At 43.2% G+C, this 21,677-nt stretch overlaps 1 protein-coding gene across 1 annotated transcript in view; it reads left to right on the forward strand.

Annotated features, from left to right (window-relative positions):
• CENPF (centromere protein F) overlaps positions 1 to 21,677 on the forward strand; it is a 225,590-nt gene that overhangs the window by 111,982 nt on the left and 91,931 nt on the right. The window contains exons 14-16 of the mRNA XM_053712493.1: positions 12,711 to 13,073; positions 13,261 to 13,413; positions 14,952 to 15,317. Coding sequence (XP_053568468.1) covers positions 12,711 to 13,073; positions 13,261 to 13,413; positions 14,952 to 15,317 — 882 coding nt within the window. The remainder of the gene's footprint in view (positions 1 to 12,710; positions 13,074 to 13,260; positions 13,414 to 14,951; positions 15,318 to 21,677) is intronic.

The raw sequence follows: 21,677 nt of genomic DNA on the forward strand, positions 1-21,677 counted from the left end.
CCCCTATATTTAAGAAATTATTTCCAATAGTCGACCCCAGAAAGGACTTATGGCAGACAGTCCCCAAGGTCGAGGGGGCGGTTTCTACTCTAAACAAACGCACTACTATTCCTATTGAAGATAGTTGTGCTTTCAAAGATCCTATGGATAAAAAATTAGAGGGTTTGCTTAAAAAGATTTTTGTACAGCAAGGTTACCTTCTACAACCAATTTCATGCATTGTTCCTGTCACTACGGCAGCGTGTTTCTGGTTCGAGGAACTAGAAAAGTCGCTCAGTAAAGAATCTTCGTATGAGGAGGTTATGGACAGAGTTCAAGCACTTAAATTGGCTAACTCTTTTGTTTTAGATGCCGCTTTGCAATTAGCTAGATTAGCGGCGAAAAATTCAGGGTTTGCTATCGTGGCGCGCAGAGCGCTTTGGCTAAAGTCTTGGTCAGCGGATGTGTCTTCCAAGACAAAATTGCTTAACATTCCTTTCAAAGGTAAAACATTATTTGGACCTGATTTGAAAGAGATTATTTCAGACATCACTGGGAGAAAGGGCCACGCCCTCCCACAGGATAGGTCTTTTAAGGCTAAAAATAAGCCTAATTTTCGTCCCTTTCGCAGAAATGGACCAGCCTCTAATTCTGCATCCTCTAAGCAAGAGGGTAATACTTCACAACCCAAACCAGCCTGGAAACCAATGCAAGGCTGGAACAAGGGTAAGCAGGCCAAGAAGCCTACCACTGCTACCAAAACAGCATGAAGGGATAGCCCCCGATCCGGGACCGGATCTAGTGGGGGGCAGACTTTCTCTCTTTGCTCAGGCTTGGGCAAGAGATGTTCAGGATCCTTGGGCGCTAGAAATAGTTTCTCAAGGTTATCTCCTGGAATTCAAGGAATTACCCCCAAGGGGAAGGTTCCACAGGTCTCAATTATCTTCAAACCAAATAAAGAGACAGGCATTCTTACATTGTGTAGAAGACCTGTTAAAGATAAGAGTGATACATCCAGTTCCAATAAGAGAACAAGGAATGGGATTTTATTCCAATCTGTTCATAGTTCCCAAAAAAGAGGGAACATTCAGACCAATTTTGGATCTAAAGATCCTAAACAAATTTCTCAGGGTACCATCGTTCAAAATGGAAACTATTCGAACGATCCTACCTACTAAAGGATGCGTACCTACATATTCCTATCCACAAGGAACATCATCAGTTCCTAAGGTTCGCTTTTCTGGACAAGCATTACCAGTTTGTGGCACTTCCATTCGGATTAGCCACTGCTCCAAGGATTTTCACAAAGGTACTAGGGTCCCTTCTAGCGGTTCTAAGACCAAAGGGCATTGCAGTAGTACCTTACTTGGACGACATCCTGATTCAAGCGTCGTCCCTGTCAAAAGCAAAGGCTCATACGGACATCGTCCTAGCCTTTCTCAGATCTCACGGATGGAAGGTGAACAAAGAAAAAAGTTCTCTGTCCCCGTCAACAAGAGTTCCCTTCTTGGGAACAATAATAGATTCCTTAGAAATGAGGATTTTTCTGACAGAGGTCAGAAAATCAAAACTTCTAAGCTCTTGTCAAGTACTTCATTCTGTTCCTCGTCCTTCCATAGCGCAGTGCATGGAAGTAATAGGATTGATGGTTGCAACAATGGACATAGTTCCTTTTGCACGAATTCATCTAAGACCATTACAACTGTGCATGCTCAGACAGTGGAATGGGGATTATACAGACTTGTCTCCGATGATTCAAGTAGATCAAAAGACCAGAGATTCACTCCGTTGGTGGCTGACCCTGGACAATCTGTCACAGGGAATGAGCTTCCGCAGACCAGAGTGGGTCATTGTCACGACCGACGCCAGTCTAGTGGGCTGGGGCGCGGTCTGGGAATCCCTGAAAGCTCAGGGTCTATGGTCTCGGGAAGAATCTCTTCTCCCGATTAAACATTCTGGAACTGAGAGCGATATTCAATGCTCTCAGAGCTTGGCCTCAACTAGCAAAGGCCAAATTCATAAGGTTTCAGTCAGACAATATGACGACAGTTGCTTATATCAATCATCAGGGGGGAACATGGAGTTCCCTGGCGATGAAAGAAGTGACCAAGATAATTCAATGGGCGGAGGATCACTCCTGCCACTTGTCTGCGATCCACATCCCAGGAGTGGAAAATTGGGAAGCGGATTTTCTGAGTCGTCAGACATTCCATCCGGGGGAGTGGGAACTCCATCCGGAAATCTTTGCCCAAATAACTCAATTATGGGGCATTCCAGACATGGATCTGATGGCGTCTCGTCAGAACTTCAAGGTTCCTTGCTACGGGTCCAGATCCAGGGATCCCAAGGCGACTCTAGTAGATGCACTAGTAGCACCTTGGACCTTCAACCTAGCTTATGTATTCCCACCGTTTCCTCTCATTCCCAGGCTGGTAGCCAGGATCAATCAGGAGAGGGCCTCGGTGATCTTGATAGCTCCTGCGTGGCCACGCAGGACTTGGTATGCAGACCTGGTGAATATGTCATCGGCTCCACCATGGAAGCTACCTTTGAGACAGGACCTTCTTGTTCAGGGTCCATTCGAACATCCGAATCTGGTTTCCCTCCAACTGACGGCTTGGAGATTGAACGCTTGATTTTATCAAAGCGTGGGTTTTCAGATTCTGTAACAGATACTCTGATTCAGGCCAGAAAGCCTGTAACTAGAAAAATTTACCATAAAATATGGAAAAAATATATCTGTTGGTGTGAATCCAAAGGATTTCCATGGAACAAGATAAAAATTCCTAAGATTCTATCCTTTCTACAAGAAGGTTTGGAGAAAGGATTATCTGCAAGTTCTCTAAAGGGACAGATCTCTGCTTTATCTGTTTTACTTCACAAAAGACTGGCAGCCGTGCCAGATGTTCAAGCATTTGTTCAGGCTCTGGTTAGGATCAAGCCTGTTTACAGACCTTTGACTCCTCCCTGGAGTCTAAATCTAGTTCTTTCAGTTCTTCAAGGGGTTCCGTTTGAACCTTTACATTCCATAGATATTAAGTTACTATCTTGGAAAGTTTTGTTTTTAGTTGCAATTTCTTCTGCTAGAAGAGTTTCAGAGTTATCTGCTCTGCAGTGTTCTCCACCCTATCTGGTGTTCCATGCAGATAAGGTGGTTTTGCGTACTAAGCCTGGTTTTCTTCCGAAAGTTGTTTCCAACAAAAATATTAACCAGGAGATAGTTGTACCTTCTTTGTGTCCGAATCCAGTTTCAAAGAAGGAACGTTTGTTACACAATTTGGACGTAGTCCGTGCTCTAAAATTCTATTTAGAGGCTACTAAAGATTTTAGACAAACATCTTCCTTGTTTGTTGTTTATTCTGGTAAAAGGAGAGATCAAAAAGCGACTTCTACCTCTTTCCTTTTGGCTTAAAAGCATTATCCGATTGGCTTATGAGACTGCCGGACGGCAGCCTCCTGAAAGAATCACAGCTCACTCCACTAGGGCTGTGGCTTCCACATGGGCCTTCAAGAACGAGGCTTCTGTTGACCAGATATGTAAGGCAGCGACTTGGTCTTCACTGCACACTTTTGCCAAATTTTACAAATTTGATACTTTTGCTTCTTCGGAGGCTATTTTTGGGAGAAAGGTTTTGCAAGCTGTGGTGCCTTCCATTTAGGTGACCTGATTTGCTCCCTCCCTTCATCCGTGTCCTAAAGCTTTGGTATTGGTTCCCACAAGTAAGGATGACGCCGTGGACCGGACACACCAATGTTGGAGAAAACAGAATTTATGCTTACCTGATAAATTATTTTCTCCAACGGTGTGTCCGGTCCACGGCCCGCCCTGGTTTTTTAATCAGGTCTGATGAATTATTTTCTCTAACTACAGTCACCACGGTATCATATGGTTTCTCCTATATATATTTCCTCCTGTCCGTCGGTCGAATGACTGGGGTGGGCGGAGCCTAGGAGGGATCATGTGACCAGCTTTGCTGGGACTCTTTGCCATTTCCTGTTGGGGAAGAGAATATCCCACAAGTAAGGATGACGCCGTGGACCGGACACACCGTTGGAGAAAGTAATTTATCAGGTAAGCATAAATTCTGTTTTTTTATTCTACTATCAAGAGTTTGTTATTTTAAAATAGTGCTGGTATGTACTATTTACTCTGAAACAGAAAAGGATGACGAGTTCTGCTTGTTAGAGGAGTATGATTTTAGCAGCAGTAACTAAAATAGTTTGCTGTTTTCACATAGGACTGTTGAGATGAGATAACTTCAGTTGGGGGAAACAGTTAGCAGACTTCTCTGCTTAAGGTATGACTAGCCATATTTCTAACAAGACTGTGTAATGCTGGAAGGCTGTCATTTTTCCCCTCATGGGGACCGGTAAGTAGACACTTTTATGGGCTAGATCGATGGCTTTATTTGGGCATTTTATACAGCTTGAGGTTGAAATTCACACTTATAACTTTGGGGAACGTTATTTTCACGGCAGGCACTGGCTTAGACACCTTCCCAGTCAGGAAGGGCCTTCTTGTAGTAGGCAGAGCCTCATTTTCGCGCCTTTTTTGCGCAGTTACTTTTGAGAGCAGGACATGCAGCTGCATGTGTATGGGTCTGGAAGTAGTTGAAAAGATCCCTAGAAGGCTTCATCTGGTATCGTATACCCCCTGGGTTTGGTAAAGTCGCAGCAAAGGCTGTAGCTGGGACTGTAGAGGGGTTAAAACTATAAACGGCTCCGGTTTTGTCATTTTAAGGGTTAAAGGTCTGAAATGTGGGGTGCAATGCTTTGAATGCTTTAAGACACTGTGGTGAAAATTTGGTTAAAATTGAACAATTCCTTCATAGTTTTTCACATATTCATTAAAAAAGTGTGCCCTGTTTAAAATTTAAAGAGACAGTAATGGTTTTATTTTAAAACGGTTTTTGTACTTTTTTGACAAGTTTAAGCCTGTTTAACATGTCTGTGCCTTCAGATAAACTATGTTCTGTATGTATGGAAACCAATGTGTCTCCCCCTTCAAAATTGTGTGATAATTGTGCCATAGCGTCCAAACAAAGTAAGGACAGTACTGCCACAGATAGTAAAGTTGCCCAAGATGATTCATCAGATGAAGGGAGTAGACATAGTTCTACATCATCTCCTTCTGTGTCTACACCAGTTTTGCCCACGCAGGAGGCCCCTAGTACTTCTAGCGCGCCAATGCTTGTTACTATGCAACAATTGACGGCAGTAATGGATAACTCCATAGCAAATATTTTATCCAAAATGCCTGCATTTCAGAGAGAGCGCGATTGCTCTGTTTTAAACACTGTAGAGCAGGAGGGCGCTGATGATAATTGCTCTGTCATACCCTCACACCAATCTGAAGTGGCCATGAGGGAGGTTTTGTCAGATAGGGAAATTTCTGATTCAGGTAGAATTTCTCAACAGGCAGAACCTGAGGTTGTGACATTTAAATTTAAATTAGAGCATCTCCGCGCACTGCTTAAGGAGGTGCTATCTACTCTGGATGATTGTGACAACCTGGTCATTCCAGAAAAATTGTGCAAGATGGACAAGTTCCTAGAGGTTCCGGTGCACCCAGACGCTTTTCCTATACCCAAGCGGGTGGCGGACATAGTGAATAAGGAGTGGGAGAAGCCCGGCATACCTTTTGTCCCCCCTCCTATATTTAAGAAATTATTTCCTATGGTCAACCCCAGAAAGGACTTATGGCAGACAGTCCCTAAGGTCGAGGGGGCAGTTTCTACTCTAGCTAAGCACACTACTATTCCTATCGAGGATAATTGTGCTTTCAAAGATCCTATGGATAAAAAATTGGAGGGTTTGCTTAAAAAGATTTTTGTACAGCAAGGTTACCTCCTGCAACCTATTTCGTGCATTATTCCTGTCACTACAGCAGCGTGGTTCTGGTTCGAGCAACTAGAAAAGTCGCTCAGTAGAGAGACTCCGTATGAGGAGGTTATGGACAGAATTCACGCACTTAAGTTAGCTGATTCCTTTATTTTAGATGCCGCTTTGCAGTTAGCTAGATTAGCGGCGAAAAATTCAGGGTTTGCAATTGTGGCGCGCAGAGCGCTCTGGCTAAAGTCTTGGTCAGCGGATGTATCTTCCAAGACAAAATTGCTTAATATCCCTTTCAAGGGTAAAACCCTTTTTGGGCCAGAATTGAAAGAGATTATCTCAGACATCACTGGGGGTAAGGGCCACGCCCTCCCACAAGATAGGCCTTTCAAGGCCAAGAACAAGTCTAATTTTCGTTCCTTTCGCAAATTCAGGAACGACCGGCCTCCAACTCTGCAGCCTCTAGACAAGAGGGTAATGCTTCGCAAACCAAACCAGCTTGGAAACCGATGCAAGGCTGGAACAAGGGTAAGCAGGCCAAGAAGCCTGCTGCTGCTACCAAAACAACATGAAGGAGTAGCCCCCGATCCGAGACCGGATCTAGTAGGGGGCAGACTCTCTCTCTTCGCTCAGGCTTGGGCAAGAGATGTTCAGGATCCCTGGGCACTAGAAATAGTTTATCAGGGTTATCTTCTGGAATTCAAGGAACTACCCCCAAATGGAAGGTTCCACATGTCTCACTTATCTTCAAACCAAATAAAGAGACAGGCATTCTTACATTGTGTAGAAGACCTGTTAAAAATGGGAGTGATACACCCAGTTCCAACTGTGGAACAAGGACTGGGGTTTTACTCAAATCTGTTTGTAGTTCCCAAAAAAGAGGGAACTTTCAGACCAATTCTGGATTTAAAAATCCTAAACAAATTTCTGTGTGCCATCGTTCAAAATGGAAACTATTCGAACGATTTTACCTACAATCCAGGAGGGTCAATTTATGACTACCGTGGATCTAAAGGATGCGTATCTACATATTCCTATCCACAAAGATCATCATCAGTTCCTAAGGTTCGCCTTTCTGGACAAACATTACCAGTTTGTGGCTCTCCCATTCGGGCTAGCCACTGCTCCAAGGATTTTCACAAAGGTACTCGGGTCCCTTCTAGCGGTTCTAAGACCAAGGGGCATTGCAGTGGCACCTTACACGACATTCTGATACAAGCGTCGTCTCTTTCAAAGGCAAAGGCTCACACAGACATCGTTCTGGCCTTTCTCAGATCTCACGGGTGGAAGGTGAACATAGAAAAGAGTTCCCTGTCCCCGTCGACAAGAGTTCCTTTCTTGGGGACAATAATAGATTCTTTAGAAATGAAGATTTTCCTGACAGATGTCAGAAAGTCAAAACTTCTAAACGCTTGTCAAGTTCTTCACTCTGTTCCACGACCTTCCATAGCTCAGTGCATGGAAGTAGTAAGGTTGATGGTTGCAGCAATGGACATAGTTCCTTTTGCGCGAATTCATCTAAGACCATTACAACTGTGCATGCTGAAACAGTGGAATGGGGACTATACAGACTTGTCTCCAATGATTCAAGTAGATCAGAAGACCAGAGACTCACTCCGTTGGTGGCTAACCCAGGATCACCTGTCCCAGGGAATGAGCTTCCGCAGACCAGAGTGGGTCATCGTCACGACCGACGCCAGTCTAGTGGGCTGGGGTGCGGTCTGGCACTCCCTGAAAGCTCAGGGTCTATGGTCTCGGGAAGAGTCTCTTCTCCCGATAAACATTCTGGAACTGAGAGCGATATTCAATACTCTCAGAGCTTGGCCTCAGCTAGCAAAGGCCAGATTCATAAGATTCCAATAGGACAACATGACGACTGTTGCTTACATCAACCATCAGGGGGGGAACAAGGAGTTCCCTGGCGATGAGAGAAGTGACCAAAATCATAAAATGGGCGGAGGATCACTCCTGCCACCTATCTGCGATCCACATCCCAGGAGTGGAAAACTGGGAGGCGGATTATCTGAGTCGTCAGACATTCCATCCGGGGGAGTGGGAACTCCACCCGGAGATATTTGCCCAGTTGACTCAGTTGTGGGGTATTCCAGATATGGATCTGATGGCGTCTCGTCAGAACTTCAAGGTTCCTTGCTACGGGTCCAGATCCAGGGATCCCAAGGCGACTCTAGTGGATGCATTAGTAGCGCCTTGGGCCTTCAACCTAGCTTATGTGTTTCCACCGTTTCCTCTCATTCCCAGGCTGGTAGCCAGGATCAAACAGGAGAGGGCCTCGGTGATCTTGATAGCTCCTGCGTGGCCACGCAGGACTTGGTATGCAGACCTGGTGAATATGTCATCGGCTCCACCATGGAAGCTACCTTTTGGTTGCTTCTTCGGAGGCTATTTTTGGGAGAAAGGTTTTGCAAGCCGTGGTGCCTTCCATTTAGGTAACCTGATTGGCTCCCTCCCTTCATCCGTGGTTCCCACAAGTTATGGAGGTTTTGCAAGCCGTGGTGCCTTCCGTTTAGGTAACCTGATTGGCTCCCTCCCTTCATCCGTGGTTCCCACAAGTTATGGATGACGCCGTGGACCGGACACACCAATGTTGGAGAAAACAGAATTTATGCTTACCTGATAAATTACTTTCTCCAACGGTGTGTCCGGTCCACGGCCCGCCCTGGTTTTTTAATCAGGTTTGATGAATTCTTTCTTTAACTACAGTCACCACGGCACCCTATAGTTTCTCCTGTTTTTTTCTCCTGTCCGTCGGTCGAATGACTGGGGTGGGCGGAGCCTAGGAGGGACTATATGGACAGCTTTTGCTGTGCTCTTTGCCATTTCCTGTTGGGGAAGAGAATATTCCCACAAGTTATGGATGACGCCGTGGACCGGACACACCGTTGGAGAAAGTAATTTATCAGGTAAGCATAAATTCTGTTTTAGTACAACTGAGCCATCCACCTCTGAGGGTTCTCCGTCCCGCGAGGTGCGTTCCCTACACTCGTCCCCGATTGCACATGCAGCTCCCCAGGGCACTACTAATCCTCCCGCGGGAGGGGCCCTTTGGTCGCCAGATTTCGCTGATCAGTTACAAACGTCGGTTTCTGCGTCTTTTAATGCCTTACAACGCCCTGCAAAGCGCAAGTGAAAGGTGAAACATAGCTATCCGTCCCAGGGGTCATCTACTCTGCTGGATGTCTGACAGATTATCAGCTGATGAGGACGACTCCGACTTTTCGGAGGACGTTTTTTCTGGGTCAGAATCGGCGACTTCTAGGCTCCGTCCGTGGAGGAGCCAGATTTAAAATTTAAGATGGAGCACTTGAACTTTCTGCTGAAAGAGGTGCTGGCTACGTTGGAGGTTCCAGAACTGAAATTGCCGGAGGACCCTTCGATCCCTAAACTATATAGGGTTTACGTGGACAGAGTGGTACCTCAGACTTTCCTGATCCCCATTAAAATGACTAATATTATTATGAATGTATGGGAGAAACTTGGTTCGTCGTTTTCCCCTTCTACTTCTTTTAAAAAGCTGTTCCCAGTTCCGGACTCGCAGCTTGAGCTGTGGGGGGCCATTCCGAAGGTGGATGGTGCTATCTCCACACTCGCTAAGAGAACGACTATCCCGCTAGAGTATAGCTCTTCGTTTAAGGAGCCCATGGATAAAAAATTGAAATCCATGTTGAGAAAGATGTTCCAACTCATGGGGTTCGTGTTTCAACCGGCAGCGTTGGTCGCTGCGGTGGCTGGTGCGGCCACCTATTGGTGTGACACTCTGTCAGCTAGGGTCGTGGTGGAGACTCCCCTCGGAGATACAGGAACGAATTAAGGCCTTAAGGGTAGCTTATTCTTTTATCTGTGATGCAAATATGCAGATTCGCCTGAATGCCAAGATCAGGTTTTTCTGTTTTAGCCCGTAGGGCTCTGTGGTTTAAGTCCTGGTTTGCTGACATGACTTCAAAGTCTAGATTACTTTCCCTACCGTTTAAGGGGAAGGTTCTTTTTAATCCAGGCCAGGACTCTATCATATCCACGGTTACGGGTGGTAAGGGTGCCTTCCTACCACAGGATAAGAAGAATAAGCCTAAGGGGTCTACTTATCGTCCCTTTTGTTCGGACAAGTCTCAATGCCAACAGCCTGCCGCGAAGACAGAGCAGTCCAAGGGATCTTGGAAGCCAGCTAACTCTTGGAAGAAATTCAAGCAAGATGCCCGCCGAGACAAAGTCGGCATGAAAGGGCGGCCCCCGATCCGTCTCTGGATCGTGTAGGGGGCAGACTATCTTTTTGCGCAGGCCTGGATAAGAGACGTTCAGGACCTTTAGGTTCTGGAGGTCATAGCCCAGGGTTACAGGATAGGATTTAAGACTTATCCGCCCAGAGACAGATTCCTCTTGTCAAACCTATCATCAAGTCCAGAGAAGACAGGCGCCTTCCTAGGATGCGTGAGGAATCTCTCCTCTCTCTGAGTAATCATCCCAGTTCCTCTAACAGAATGAAGTCTGGGGTATTGTTAAAACCTTTTCATGGTTCCAAAGAAGGAGGGCACGTTCTTCCCAATTCTGGACCTAAAATGTCTAAACAAGTTTCTTTCAGTCCCATCGTTCAAAATGATCAGGTCTATTTTTGCCCCTAGTCCAAGAGGGACAATTCATGACAATAGATTTGAAGGATGCTTACCTTCACGTACCAATCCACAAGGATCACTTCAAGTTCCTAAGATTTGCATTCCTGGACCAACACTTCCAGTTTGTGGCCCTACCGTTCGGTCTGGCGACTGCCCCAAGAGTCTTTACGAAGGTTCTGGGAGCATTACACTTGGTAGTGAGAGCCAGAGGTATTGCAGTGGCTCCTTATCTGAACGATATCCTGGTCCAGACTCCGTCCTGCAGTCTCGCGGAGTAGCACTCAAGGGCTCTTCTTCTTTGATTTCACGGATGGAAGATAAACGAAGTGAAGAGTTCCCTGGTTCCAAGCAACAGGGTGGAATTCCTGGGTACGATAATAGATTCTTTATCCATGAAGATATTCTTGACAGATCAGAGACGTTGCAAGATTGCGTCCACCTGTCTTGCCCTTCAGACCTCATCAAGGACATCTGTGGCAGGTGTATGGAGGTGATTGGGCTCATGGTATCCAGCATAGATGTCATTCCATATGCCAGGTTCCATCTCAGACCTCTTCAGTTGTGCATCTTGAGACAATGGAACAGCGATCACTCAGACCTAGCCCAACAGGTATCTCTGGACAAGTGAACAAGGGAATCCCTCTTGGTGGATCCGTTCGGGACAGCTATCCCAGGGGATGTCCTTCTTGAGACCATCCTTGGAAATTGTGACCACGGACGCAAGCCTATCAGGATGGAGAGCTGTTTGGGGTGCCAGAATGGCACAGGGCAGGTGAACTCGAGAGGAGTCGAGTCTACCAATAAATATTCTGGAACTTCAAGTGATATTCAACACTCTGAGTGCTTAGCCCCCCTGGGGTTGTCCCGATTCATCTGATTCCAGTCAGACAACATTAACTCGGTGGCTTACATAAACCATCAGGGGGGAACGAGAAGCTCCCTAGCCATGAGTGAAGTATCTTGGATTCTGGAATGGACATAGATACACAATTGTTCACTCTCAGCGATCCACATTCCGGATGTGGACAACTGGGAAGCGGATTTTCTAAGCAGACAATAGTTTCATCCAGGGAAATGGTCTCTCCACCCTGAGGTGTTCGCAGAGATCTACAACAGATGGGGGACGCTGGAAATAGACCTCATGGTGTCCAGACTCAGCTGTAAGCTACCCAGATACGGGTTGCGGTCCAGGGATCCCCAGGCAAAGCTGATAGAGGCCTTAGCGGTGCCCTGGGAGTTCAACCTACTTTACATTTTTCCACCGTTGCCTCTTCTTCCTCGAGTAGTGGCCCACATCAATCAGGAGCAAGCTTCGGCTATTCTGATTGCTCTGTCGTGGCTGCGGAGGACGTGGTTTGCGGATCTGGTGGAGATGTCATCGTCTCCTCCATGGAGGTTACCCTGTCGCAGAGATCTGTTAGTTCAGGGTCCATTTCTACACCAAAATCTCAATTTTCTGAGGTTGATACTCTCATTTAGGCCAGGAAGCCGGTCACTCACTGTCCTGGTGTAAGGAACAGGGATATCCTTGGCACAAGGTTAGGGTGTCCAGGATTTTGGCTTTTCTCCAGGATGGTCTGGATAAGGGTCTTGCCGCCAGTTCCTTAAAGGGACAGATTTTGGCTTTATCTGTACTGTTACACAAGAAGCTAGTGGCGCTTCCTGAAATTCAGTCTTTTGTTCAGGCTCTGTCTAGGATCAGACCTGTCTTTAGAAATTCTTCTCATCCTTGGAGCTTAAACTTGGTTCTTAAGGTTTTGCAGAGAGCTCCGTTTTTAAGCCTATGCATGCAGTTGACATTAAAATTCTTTCCTGGAAAGTCCTATTCCTACTGGCGATTGCATCAGCTTGCAGAGTCTCTGAGTTAGCGGCCATGCAATGTGAGCCTCCTTACCTGTTTTTTTCACGCTGATAAGGCTGTTCTTCGCACTGGATTGGGATTTCTTCCCAACGTTGTGTCGAATCGTAACATCAATCAATTCCTTCCTTGTGTACTAATTTAATTGTATTCTTCTGGCACCCTTTATACCCTGATATTTCTCCTACTGTTCCTTGTTACATTGGCAGAATGACTGGGGGATGAGGGGAGTGGGGGAGGGAGGTATTTAAGCCTTTGGCTGGGGTGTCTTTGCCTCCTCCTGGTGGCCAGGTTCTTAATTCCCACAATTAATGAATGACGCAGTGGACTCTCCTCCCACAGATGGAAATGAAATTTTCATGTAAGCATGTAAATGTTTATTGCATGACTTAAAGTTTTTCTGTATCTTTATGTAGGTTGAGCTATATCCTATAATATCGGAAAAAGAGAAACTTGCTCTGGAACTCAATGAATGCAAAGTGAAATTAGATGAGAAGACGGAATGCATTCTCATGCTAGAGGACAAAGTTAAAGAAGGGGAGAAATTGGAATATAAATACTCTGCTGCTTTGTCATGTTTTGAAGCTGACCGTGAGACCTTTATAACTGAAAAGGAAAATCTACAAAATATTCTAAATATGTTAGAATCAAAAGTACAGGTTATTTCTACCACTAATAATTCATATGAAATTACAATTGCGGATCTCAGAGCATCTTGCAGTGATCTTCGGACACAACTGGAAACAGCTGCTGCTGAAAAAACTGCTTTATTGCAAAAGGTAGGATTCCAAAAAGTAATTTATCCATTTAAACCACCTGTCTACCTAATTCTTATTACATATATACATGATGGTCCATGTGTTCATCTGACCTTAAAGACTAGTGAATATATTCATAGGGAGAGAGATTAAATTTCTTTACTTCATATTTTAAAACTTTATTAACTTTTAATCTGTTATAATCTAGGTTGAAGAACTGGAAGAAAAATGTACTGATCTACAAAGCAAACTACAAGAAGCAAATCTATATATCAAAACTATTCAAGAGGAGATCTCGCTGGAAAGGAAGACATGTGATGAGCGGATGCAAACCGTTGCACAGCAGTATGAAGAGAGCAATGTAAATTATTTAAATGTTTTTATATTAAGTGTACAGATGGAAGTTTAATCATACTCTCTGATCTGGTAAAGAAATTCAGGTTATTAAAGTTCTGCTTAACAAGTAACAAAGCTATAATGTTCATGAACTCAAAGGGACATGAAATAAAAAAAAAAATATTTTATGATTTAGATAGAGCATGCAATTTTAAATAACGTTGCAATTTACTTCTATTATTAAATTTGCTTAATTCTCTTGGTAACTTTTGTTGAAGGAGCAGCAATGCACTACTGGGAGCTAGTTAAACACATCTAGTCAGCTAATGACAAGAGACAACTGTGTGTAGCCACCTATCAATAGCTGTAGTGTAGGATATGTACATATCTCTCAACAAGGATATCAAGAGTACAAAGTACATGTGAAAAAAGAAATTTTATTTGTGTCTTAAAATTACATGATTTGTGCAAGTTTAATTTTAACTTTCCTGTCCCTTTTAATGATATCAGTCCAGCCAGTGTTAACAAAAAATGGAAAAAGATAACATATGCCCCCCTCTTTAGGCACTTCACTTGTACGACTTACTATATAACTGACAAGACACCAGAGAATAGGTAAACCTTAGTTGTGAGTGAGAATCTAGGCACCTAGGATCTTTTTCAAACTGTGATTATTTTTTGTTCATTTATTTACATGTCGTAATGAGCAAATTCCTTTTGCTTTCTTCATGTCCTTCAAAAAAAATATTTTTTTTCACTGCTGCTTTCTTTTAGGGTTAAAAGGACATAAAGGAGAAATAAGAAAACAGTTCTAATGCGTTAGATCATTTCATTATTGCACTAACTGATGAAAAAGAGTTATAAACATAATTAAAATCAGCTCACGTTCAGCAAAACACTGCAAATGTTTGTCAGGTACACACACATGCTATCTGTAACTGGCACACTGACCGTGTTCAGCTCAGAACTAGTAGAGCAGTGACAATTTAGAGCAGTTTGCAGGGGTTAATCATTCATTCAGTTCTCTGCAATTAATAGGGCAACAATACAATACATTAGCATAGGGGTCAGCATTTTATTAGCTTTTCACAGCCAGACAGTGCTAGTTCATGTGTTCTATATAGATAAAATTGTGCTCACTCCCGTGGAGCTATGCATGAACCTGCACTAATTAGCTAAAATGCAAGTTTGTAAAAAGCACTGAGATAAAGGACAGTCTGCAGAGGCTTAGATACAAGGTAATCACAGAGGTAAAACGTATTAATATAACCGTGTTGGTTATGCAAAAGTGAGGAATGGGTAATAAAAGGGATTATCTATCTTTTTGAACAATAAAAATATTCAAGTAGAGTGTTCCCTTAAGTATAAATACATTCCACAATTTTAATGTCTGCGATAAAGTGAGTGTTTTTTTGTTTTTACAGGAGAATTCATTTAAAAGGGTCTGCATTCATAATAAAATTAGATCTATTTAGAGGTTGAATTTAGCTCAGTATATTTGCATTATGATTGTTACATTTAAGAATGATGCATTGCTATTTAGATTTCTTATGTTGTTTGTAGGCTGAATTAGCTGCTATGTCTTCAGAAAAGGCTGAAACACTTACTCTGGAACTAGAGCAATACAAACTGAAACTAGATGAAAAGACCAAATGCATCCTTTTACTGGAGGACAAAGTTAAAGATGCTGAGCAGCTGGAAAATAAATACTCCACAGAATTATCTTGTTTGGAAGATGAGCGGGATACCTTAATAAAGGAAAAGGAGAATCTGCAGAATATGCTAGAAACCTTAAAGGCAAAGCTCCAGTCCATTACCATGGCCAATGATTCCTCTGAAACGACAATTGCTGATCTCGGAACGTCTTGTCAAGATCTTCAAGCACAATTAGAGTCATCCACTGCTGAAAAAACTGCTCTTTTACTTAAGGTAAGATTGTAAAAATGTATAGTTTGTGTATTCTTACATACATGTCCTTGTACAAACTCTGCTACATTCTGTCAATCTGCTTGTCTTGACATATAGAATAATTTAAGATCCCTTTCCTTATATCACACACCCACATCAGCCATAAGGCTTAACCCCTAGTCTTGCAGATCCTCTCAAACATATCCACTGTTAGTTCTACAGGGATAAAAAACCCAATTTCTTTCATGTAATTGGCAAGAGTCCATGAGCTAGTGACGTATGGGATATACAATCCTACCAGGAGGGGCAAAGTTTCCCAAATTTCAAAATGCCTATAAATACACCCCTCACCACACCCACAATTCAGTTTTACAAACTTTGCCTCCTATGGAGGTGGTGAAGTAAGTTTGTGCTAAGATTTGTATGTTGATATGCGCTTCGCAGCATTTTGAAGCCCGATTCCTCTCAGAGTACAGTGAATGTCAGAGGGACGTGGAGAGTATTACCTATTGTATGCAGTGATTTTCCCAACGGGGGTCTATTTCATAGGTTCTCTGTTATCGCTCGTAGAGATTCATCTCCTACCTCCCTTTTCAGATCGACGATATACTCTCATATTCCATTACCTCTACTGATAACTGTTTCAGTACTGGTTAGGATATCTGCTATATGTGGATGGGTGTCTTTGGTTTTTATTTCTTAAGACACCTCAGCTATGGTTTGGCACTTTATGCATTTATATAAAGTTCTAAATATATGTATTGTACTTATATTTGCCATGAGTCAGGTTCATGTATTTCCTTTTGCAGATTGTCAGTTTCATATTTGGGAAAGTTAATATTGAGGAATATTTTCTTATCTGGGGTTTAGTCTTTTTTTCAATTGACTACTTGTTTTTGCGGGCTGTCTCGCGGGTGCGCTAAATGCTACACTTTATTGCGTCATTCTTGGCGCAAGATTTTTTGGCGCGAATAGGCACGTCCGTTGACGCTATTTAGTCATTTCCGGCGTCGTAGTTGACGCAGGGGTTCACACAGGGTTGCGTCGTTGGTGACGCGAGTGTGTCATTTCCGGACATGGTTGGCGCCAAAAAAAATTCAGTTACGTTGTGCATCATACTTGGCGCCAAACTTTTTTCATTATTTATTACAATATTGCTTTTGCCTCTTGCCTTTTTCTATGTCAGAGGGCTATGCTATTTGCTTTTTTTCCCATTCCTGAAACTGTCATATAAGGAAATTGATAATTTTGCTTTATATGTTGTTTTCTCTTGTAAGATGTATCAAGTCCACGGATTCATCCATACTTGTGGGATATGCAGAGAGAGCACCCACAGCAGAGCTGTCTATATAGCTCCTCCCTTAGCTCCACCCCTCAGTCATTCTCTCTGCCTGCTTAACTGCTAGGAAGGGCAAAGAGGAGTGTGGTGACAAAAATGTTAGTTTTTATTTTCTCAAGCAAAAGTTTGTTATTTTAAATGGTACCGGTGTGTACTATTTACTCTCTGGCAGAAAAGGGATGAAGATTTCTGCAAGGAGGATGATGATCTTAGCATTTTGTAACTAAGATCCACTGCTGTTCTCACAAGGGCTGAAGAGTACAGGAAAACTTCAGTTGGGGGAACAGTTTGCAGGCTAAACTATATTAAGGTATGTTCAGTCTATTTTTTTCTAGACAGACTGTGTTATTTCTAGAAAAGGCTGGCAATATCCCCATGAGGGAAAGGTAAGCTGTATTCAGTAAAAGAGGAATCCAAGCTTGCATAAAGGGCTCATAGTTACTGGTGACACTAATAGGAAAAAACGTTTTGGTTTAATTACAAATAAAACGTTTTTTGAGGGACTTTAAGGGGTCTTTGTGGCTCGTTTAAGGGTTATTAACCCACATGGCTAGTTTAAGAAACACTCTGTGGTGTTTTTTAGGCCCCATAACATCGAGTGAGGTGGGTGGGGCCTATTTTCAGTTGCACAGTTTATTTACCTCAGAAGCATCCAGCTACTTCTCCAGAGATTCCTGCTGTATTTGACGGCTATAAAGAGATTTTTTCCCCCCACAAATCGTTCCTAAAGGGCAGGTAGGCGCCACAGCAGAGCTGTAGCAAGGTGCTGAACGTTATTTTACCGGTTTTGAAGTTTTTTCAATCCGGTTTTTACATTAAGGGGTTAATTGTTTATTTCCATAGTTGTGCAAAGTTACTAAGGCTTTATGATGCTACTGTAAAAATTTTGTTGTGTTTACTGCTTTTTTACACTGTTTTGCAGAGTTTGTGCAGCTTTTTTCTCTTAAAGGCACAGTACCGTTTTTGTTTAAAGTGTTATTTACTTTGATTAAAGCGTTTTCCAAGCTTGCTTGTTACATTACTAGCCTGTTTAACATGTCTGACACCAAGGAGAATCATTGTTCTATGTTTTTAGAAGCCATTGTGCAACCCCCTCTTAGAATGTGTCCCACTTGCACTGATATGATTATAAATTATAAAGAGCATATTTTAGCACTTAAAAATATTGCAATAGATGATTCTCAGTTAGAAGGAAATGAGGGTTTAGCATCTAGCTCTCCCCAAGTGTCACAACCAGTAACGCCCGCACGAGTGACGCCAAGTACCTCTAGTGCGTCTAATTCATTTACTTTACAAGACATGGCCACAGTTATGAATAAAACCCTCACAGAGGTTTTCTCTAAACTGCCTGGTTTACAAGGAAAGCGTGTCAGCTCTGGGTTAAGAACAAATGCTGAGCCGTCTGACGCTTTAGTAGCCGTATCCGATAAACCCTCACAATGTTCTGAAGTAGAGGTAAGGGATTTGTTATCTGAGGGAGAGATTTCTGATTCAGGAAAGATGCTCCCTCAGACAGATTCTGATATGACGGCCATTAAATTTAAGCTTGAACACCTCCGCTTATTGCTCAAGGAGGTATTAGCTACTCTAGACGATTGTGACCCTATAGTGGTCCCAGAGAAATTGTGTAAAATGGACAGATACTTAGAGGTTCCTGTTTACACTGATGTTTTTCCAGTCCCTAAGAGGATTGTGACTATTGTTACTAAGGAGTGGGATAGACCAGGTATTCCGTTCGCTCCCCCTCCTGTTTTCTCCAACATAGGTGTGTCCGGTCCACGGCGTCATCCTTACTTGTGGGATATTCTCCTCCCCAACAGGAAATGGCAAAGAGCCCAGCAAAGCTGGTCACATGATCCCTCCTAGGCTCCGCCTTCCCCAGTCATTCTCTTTGCCGTTGTACAGGCAACATCTCCACGGAGATGGCTTAGAGTTTTTTAGTGTTTAACTGTAGTTTTTATTATTCAATCAAGAGTTTGTTATTTTAAAATAGTGCTGGTATGTACTATTTACTCTGAAACAGAAAAGAGATGAAGATTTCTGTTTGTAAGAGGAAAATGATTTTAGCAACAGTTACTAAAATCGATGGCTGTTTCCACACAGGACTGTTGAGAGGAATTAACTTCAGTTGGGGGAAACAGTGAGCAGACTTTTGCTGCTTGAGGTATGACACATTTCTAACAAGACGATGTAATGCTGGAAGCTGTCATTTTCTTCTGTTATGTGTGATCAGTCCACGGGTCATCATTACTTCTGGGATATAACTCCTCCCCAACAGGAAATGCAAGAGGATTCACCCAGCAGAGCTGCATATAGCTCCTCCCCTCTACGTCACTCCCAGTCATTCTCTTGCACCCAACGACTAGATAGGATGTGTGAGAGGACTATGGTGATTATACTTAGTTTTTATAACTTCAATCAAAAGTTTGTTATTTTACAATAGCACCGGAGCGTGTTGTTGCCTCTCTGGCAGAGTTTGAAGAAGAATCTACCAGAGTTTTTACTATGATTTTAACCGGAGTAGTTAAGATCATATTGCTGTTTCTCGGCCATCTGAGGGAGGTAAAAGCTTCAGATCAGGGGACAGCGGGCAGATGAATCTGCATTGAGGTATGTAGCAGTTTTTATTTTCTGAATGGAATTGATGAGAAAATCCTGCCATACCGTTATAATGACATGTATGTATACTCTACACTTCAGTATTCTGGGGATGGTATTTCACCGGAATTACTCTGTTAAAAGTACACTAAACCTTTTAATAGGTATTTATCATGTTAAACGTTTTTGCTGGAATGTAGAATCATTTGCATTTTCTGAGGTACTGAGTGAATAAATATTTGGGCATTATTTTTCCACTTGGCAGTTGCTTGTTTTAATTGTGACAGTTTCGTTTCTCTCTCACTGCTGTGTGTGAGGGGGAGGGGCCGTTTTTGGCGCTCTTTGCTACGCATCAAAAATTTCCAGTCAGTTACTCTTGTATTTCCTGCATGATCCGGTTCATCTCTGACAGAACTCAGGGGTCTTCAAACTTCTTTGGAGGGAGGTAGATTCTCTCAGCAGAGCTGTGAGACTTTTATATTGACTGTGATTAAAAACGTTGCTCTGTAATTTTTATTTCAAATTTAATTATTGTTACTTTACTAATGGGAACAAACCTTTGCTAAAAGTTGTGTTGTTTTTAAAGATTGATGCTATAACTGTTTTTCAGTTCATTATTTCAACTGTCATTTAATCGTTTAGTGCTTCTTTGAGGCACAGTACGTTTTTGTTAAATAAGATTGTAACCAAGTTGCAAGTTTATTGCTAGTGTGTTAAACATGTCTGACTCAGAGGAAGATACCTGTGTCATTTGTTCCAATGCCAAGGTGGAGCCCAATAGAAATTTATGTACTAACTGTATTGATGCTACTTTAAATAAAAGCCAATCTGTACAATTTGAACAAATTTCACCAAACAGCGAGGGGAGAGTTATGCCGACTAACTCGCCTCACGCGGCAGTACCTGCATCTCCCGCCCGGGAGGTGCGTGATATTATGGCGCCTAGTACATCTGGGCGGCCATTACAGATAACATTACAAGATATGGCTACTGTTATGACTGAAGTTTTGGCTAAATTACCAGAACTAAGAGGCAAGCGTGATCACTCTGGGGTGAGAACAGAGTGCGCTGATAATACTAGGGCCATGTCTGATACTGCGTCACAGCTTGCAGAGCATGAGGACGGAGAGCTTCATTCTGTGGGTGACGGTTCTGATCCAAACAGATTGGATTCAGATATTTCAAATTTTAAATTTAAATTGGAAAACCTCCGTGTATTACTAGGGGAGGTTTTAGCGGCTCTTAATGATTGTAACACTGTTGCAATACCAGAGAAATTGTGTAGGTTGGATAAATACTTTGCGGTACCGGCGAGTACTGACGTTTTTCCTATACCTAAGAGACTAACTGAAATTGTTACTAAGGAGTGGGATAGACCCGGTGTGCCGTTCTCACCCCCTCCAATATTTAGAAAGATGTTTCCAATAGACGCCACCACACGGGACTTATGGCAAACGGTCCCTAAGGTGGAGGGAGCAGTTTCTACTTTAGCTAAGCGTACCACTATCCCGGTGGAGGATAGCTGTGCTTTTTCAGATCCAATGGATAAAAAATTAGAGGGTTACCTTAAGAAAATGTTTGTTCAACAAGGTTTTATATTGCAACCCCTTGCATGCATCGCGCCGATTACGGCTGCGGCAGCATTTTGGATTGAGTCTCTGGAAGAGAACCTTAGTTCAACTACGCTGGACGACATTACGGACAGGCTTAGAGTCCTTAAACTAGCTAATTCATTCATTTCGGAGGCCGTAGTACATTTAACCAAACTTACGGCTAAGAACTCAGGATTCGCCATTCAGGCACGTAGGGCGCTGTGGCTAAAATCCTGGTCAGCTGATGTAACTTCTAAGTCCAAATTACTTAATATACCTTTCAAGGGGCAAACTTTATTTGGGCCCGGTTTGAAAGAAATTATCGCTGACATTACAGGAGGTAAGGGCCACGCCCTGCCTCAAGACAAAGCCAAAGCTAAGGCTAGACAGTCTAATTTTCGTCCCTTTCGGAATTTCAAAACAGGAGCAGCATCAACTTCCACTGCACCAAAACAGGAAGGAGCTGTTGCTCGTTACAGACAAGGCTGGAAACCTAACCAGTCCTGGAACAAGGGCAAGCAGGCCAGGAAACCTGCTGCTGCCCCAAAGACAGCATGAACCGAGGGCCCCCGATCCGGGACCGGATCTAGTGGGGGGCAGACTCTCTCTCTTCGCCCAGGCTTGGGCAAGAGATGTTCAGGATCCCTGGGCGCTAGAGATCATATCTCAGGGATACCTTCTAGACTTCAAATTCTCTCCCCCAAGAGGGAGATTTCATCTGTCAAGGTTGTCAACAAACCAGATAAAGAAAGAAGCGTTTCTACGCTGTGTACAAGATCTGTTATTAATGGGAGTGATCCATCCGGTTCCGCGGTCGGAACAAGGACAAGGGTTTTACTCAAACCTGTTTGT

This window comes from Bombina bombina, chromosome 4 (genome assembly GCF_027579735.1).
Source record: "Bombina bombina isolate aBomBom1 chromosome 4, aBomBom1.pri, whole genome shotgun sequence".
NCBI lineage: Eukaryota > Metazoa > Chordata > Amphibia > Anura > Bombinatoridae > Bombina > Bombina bombina.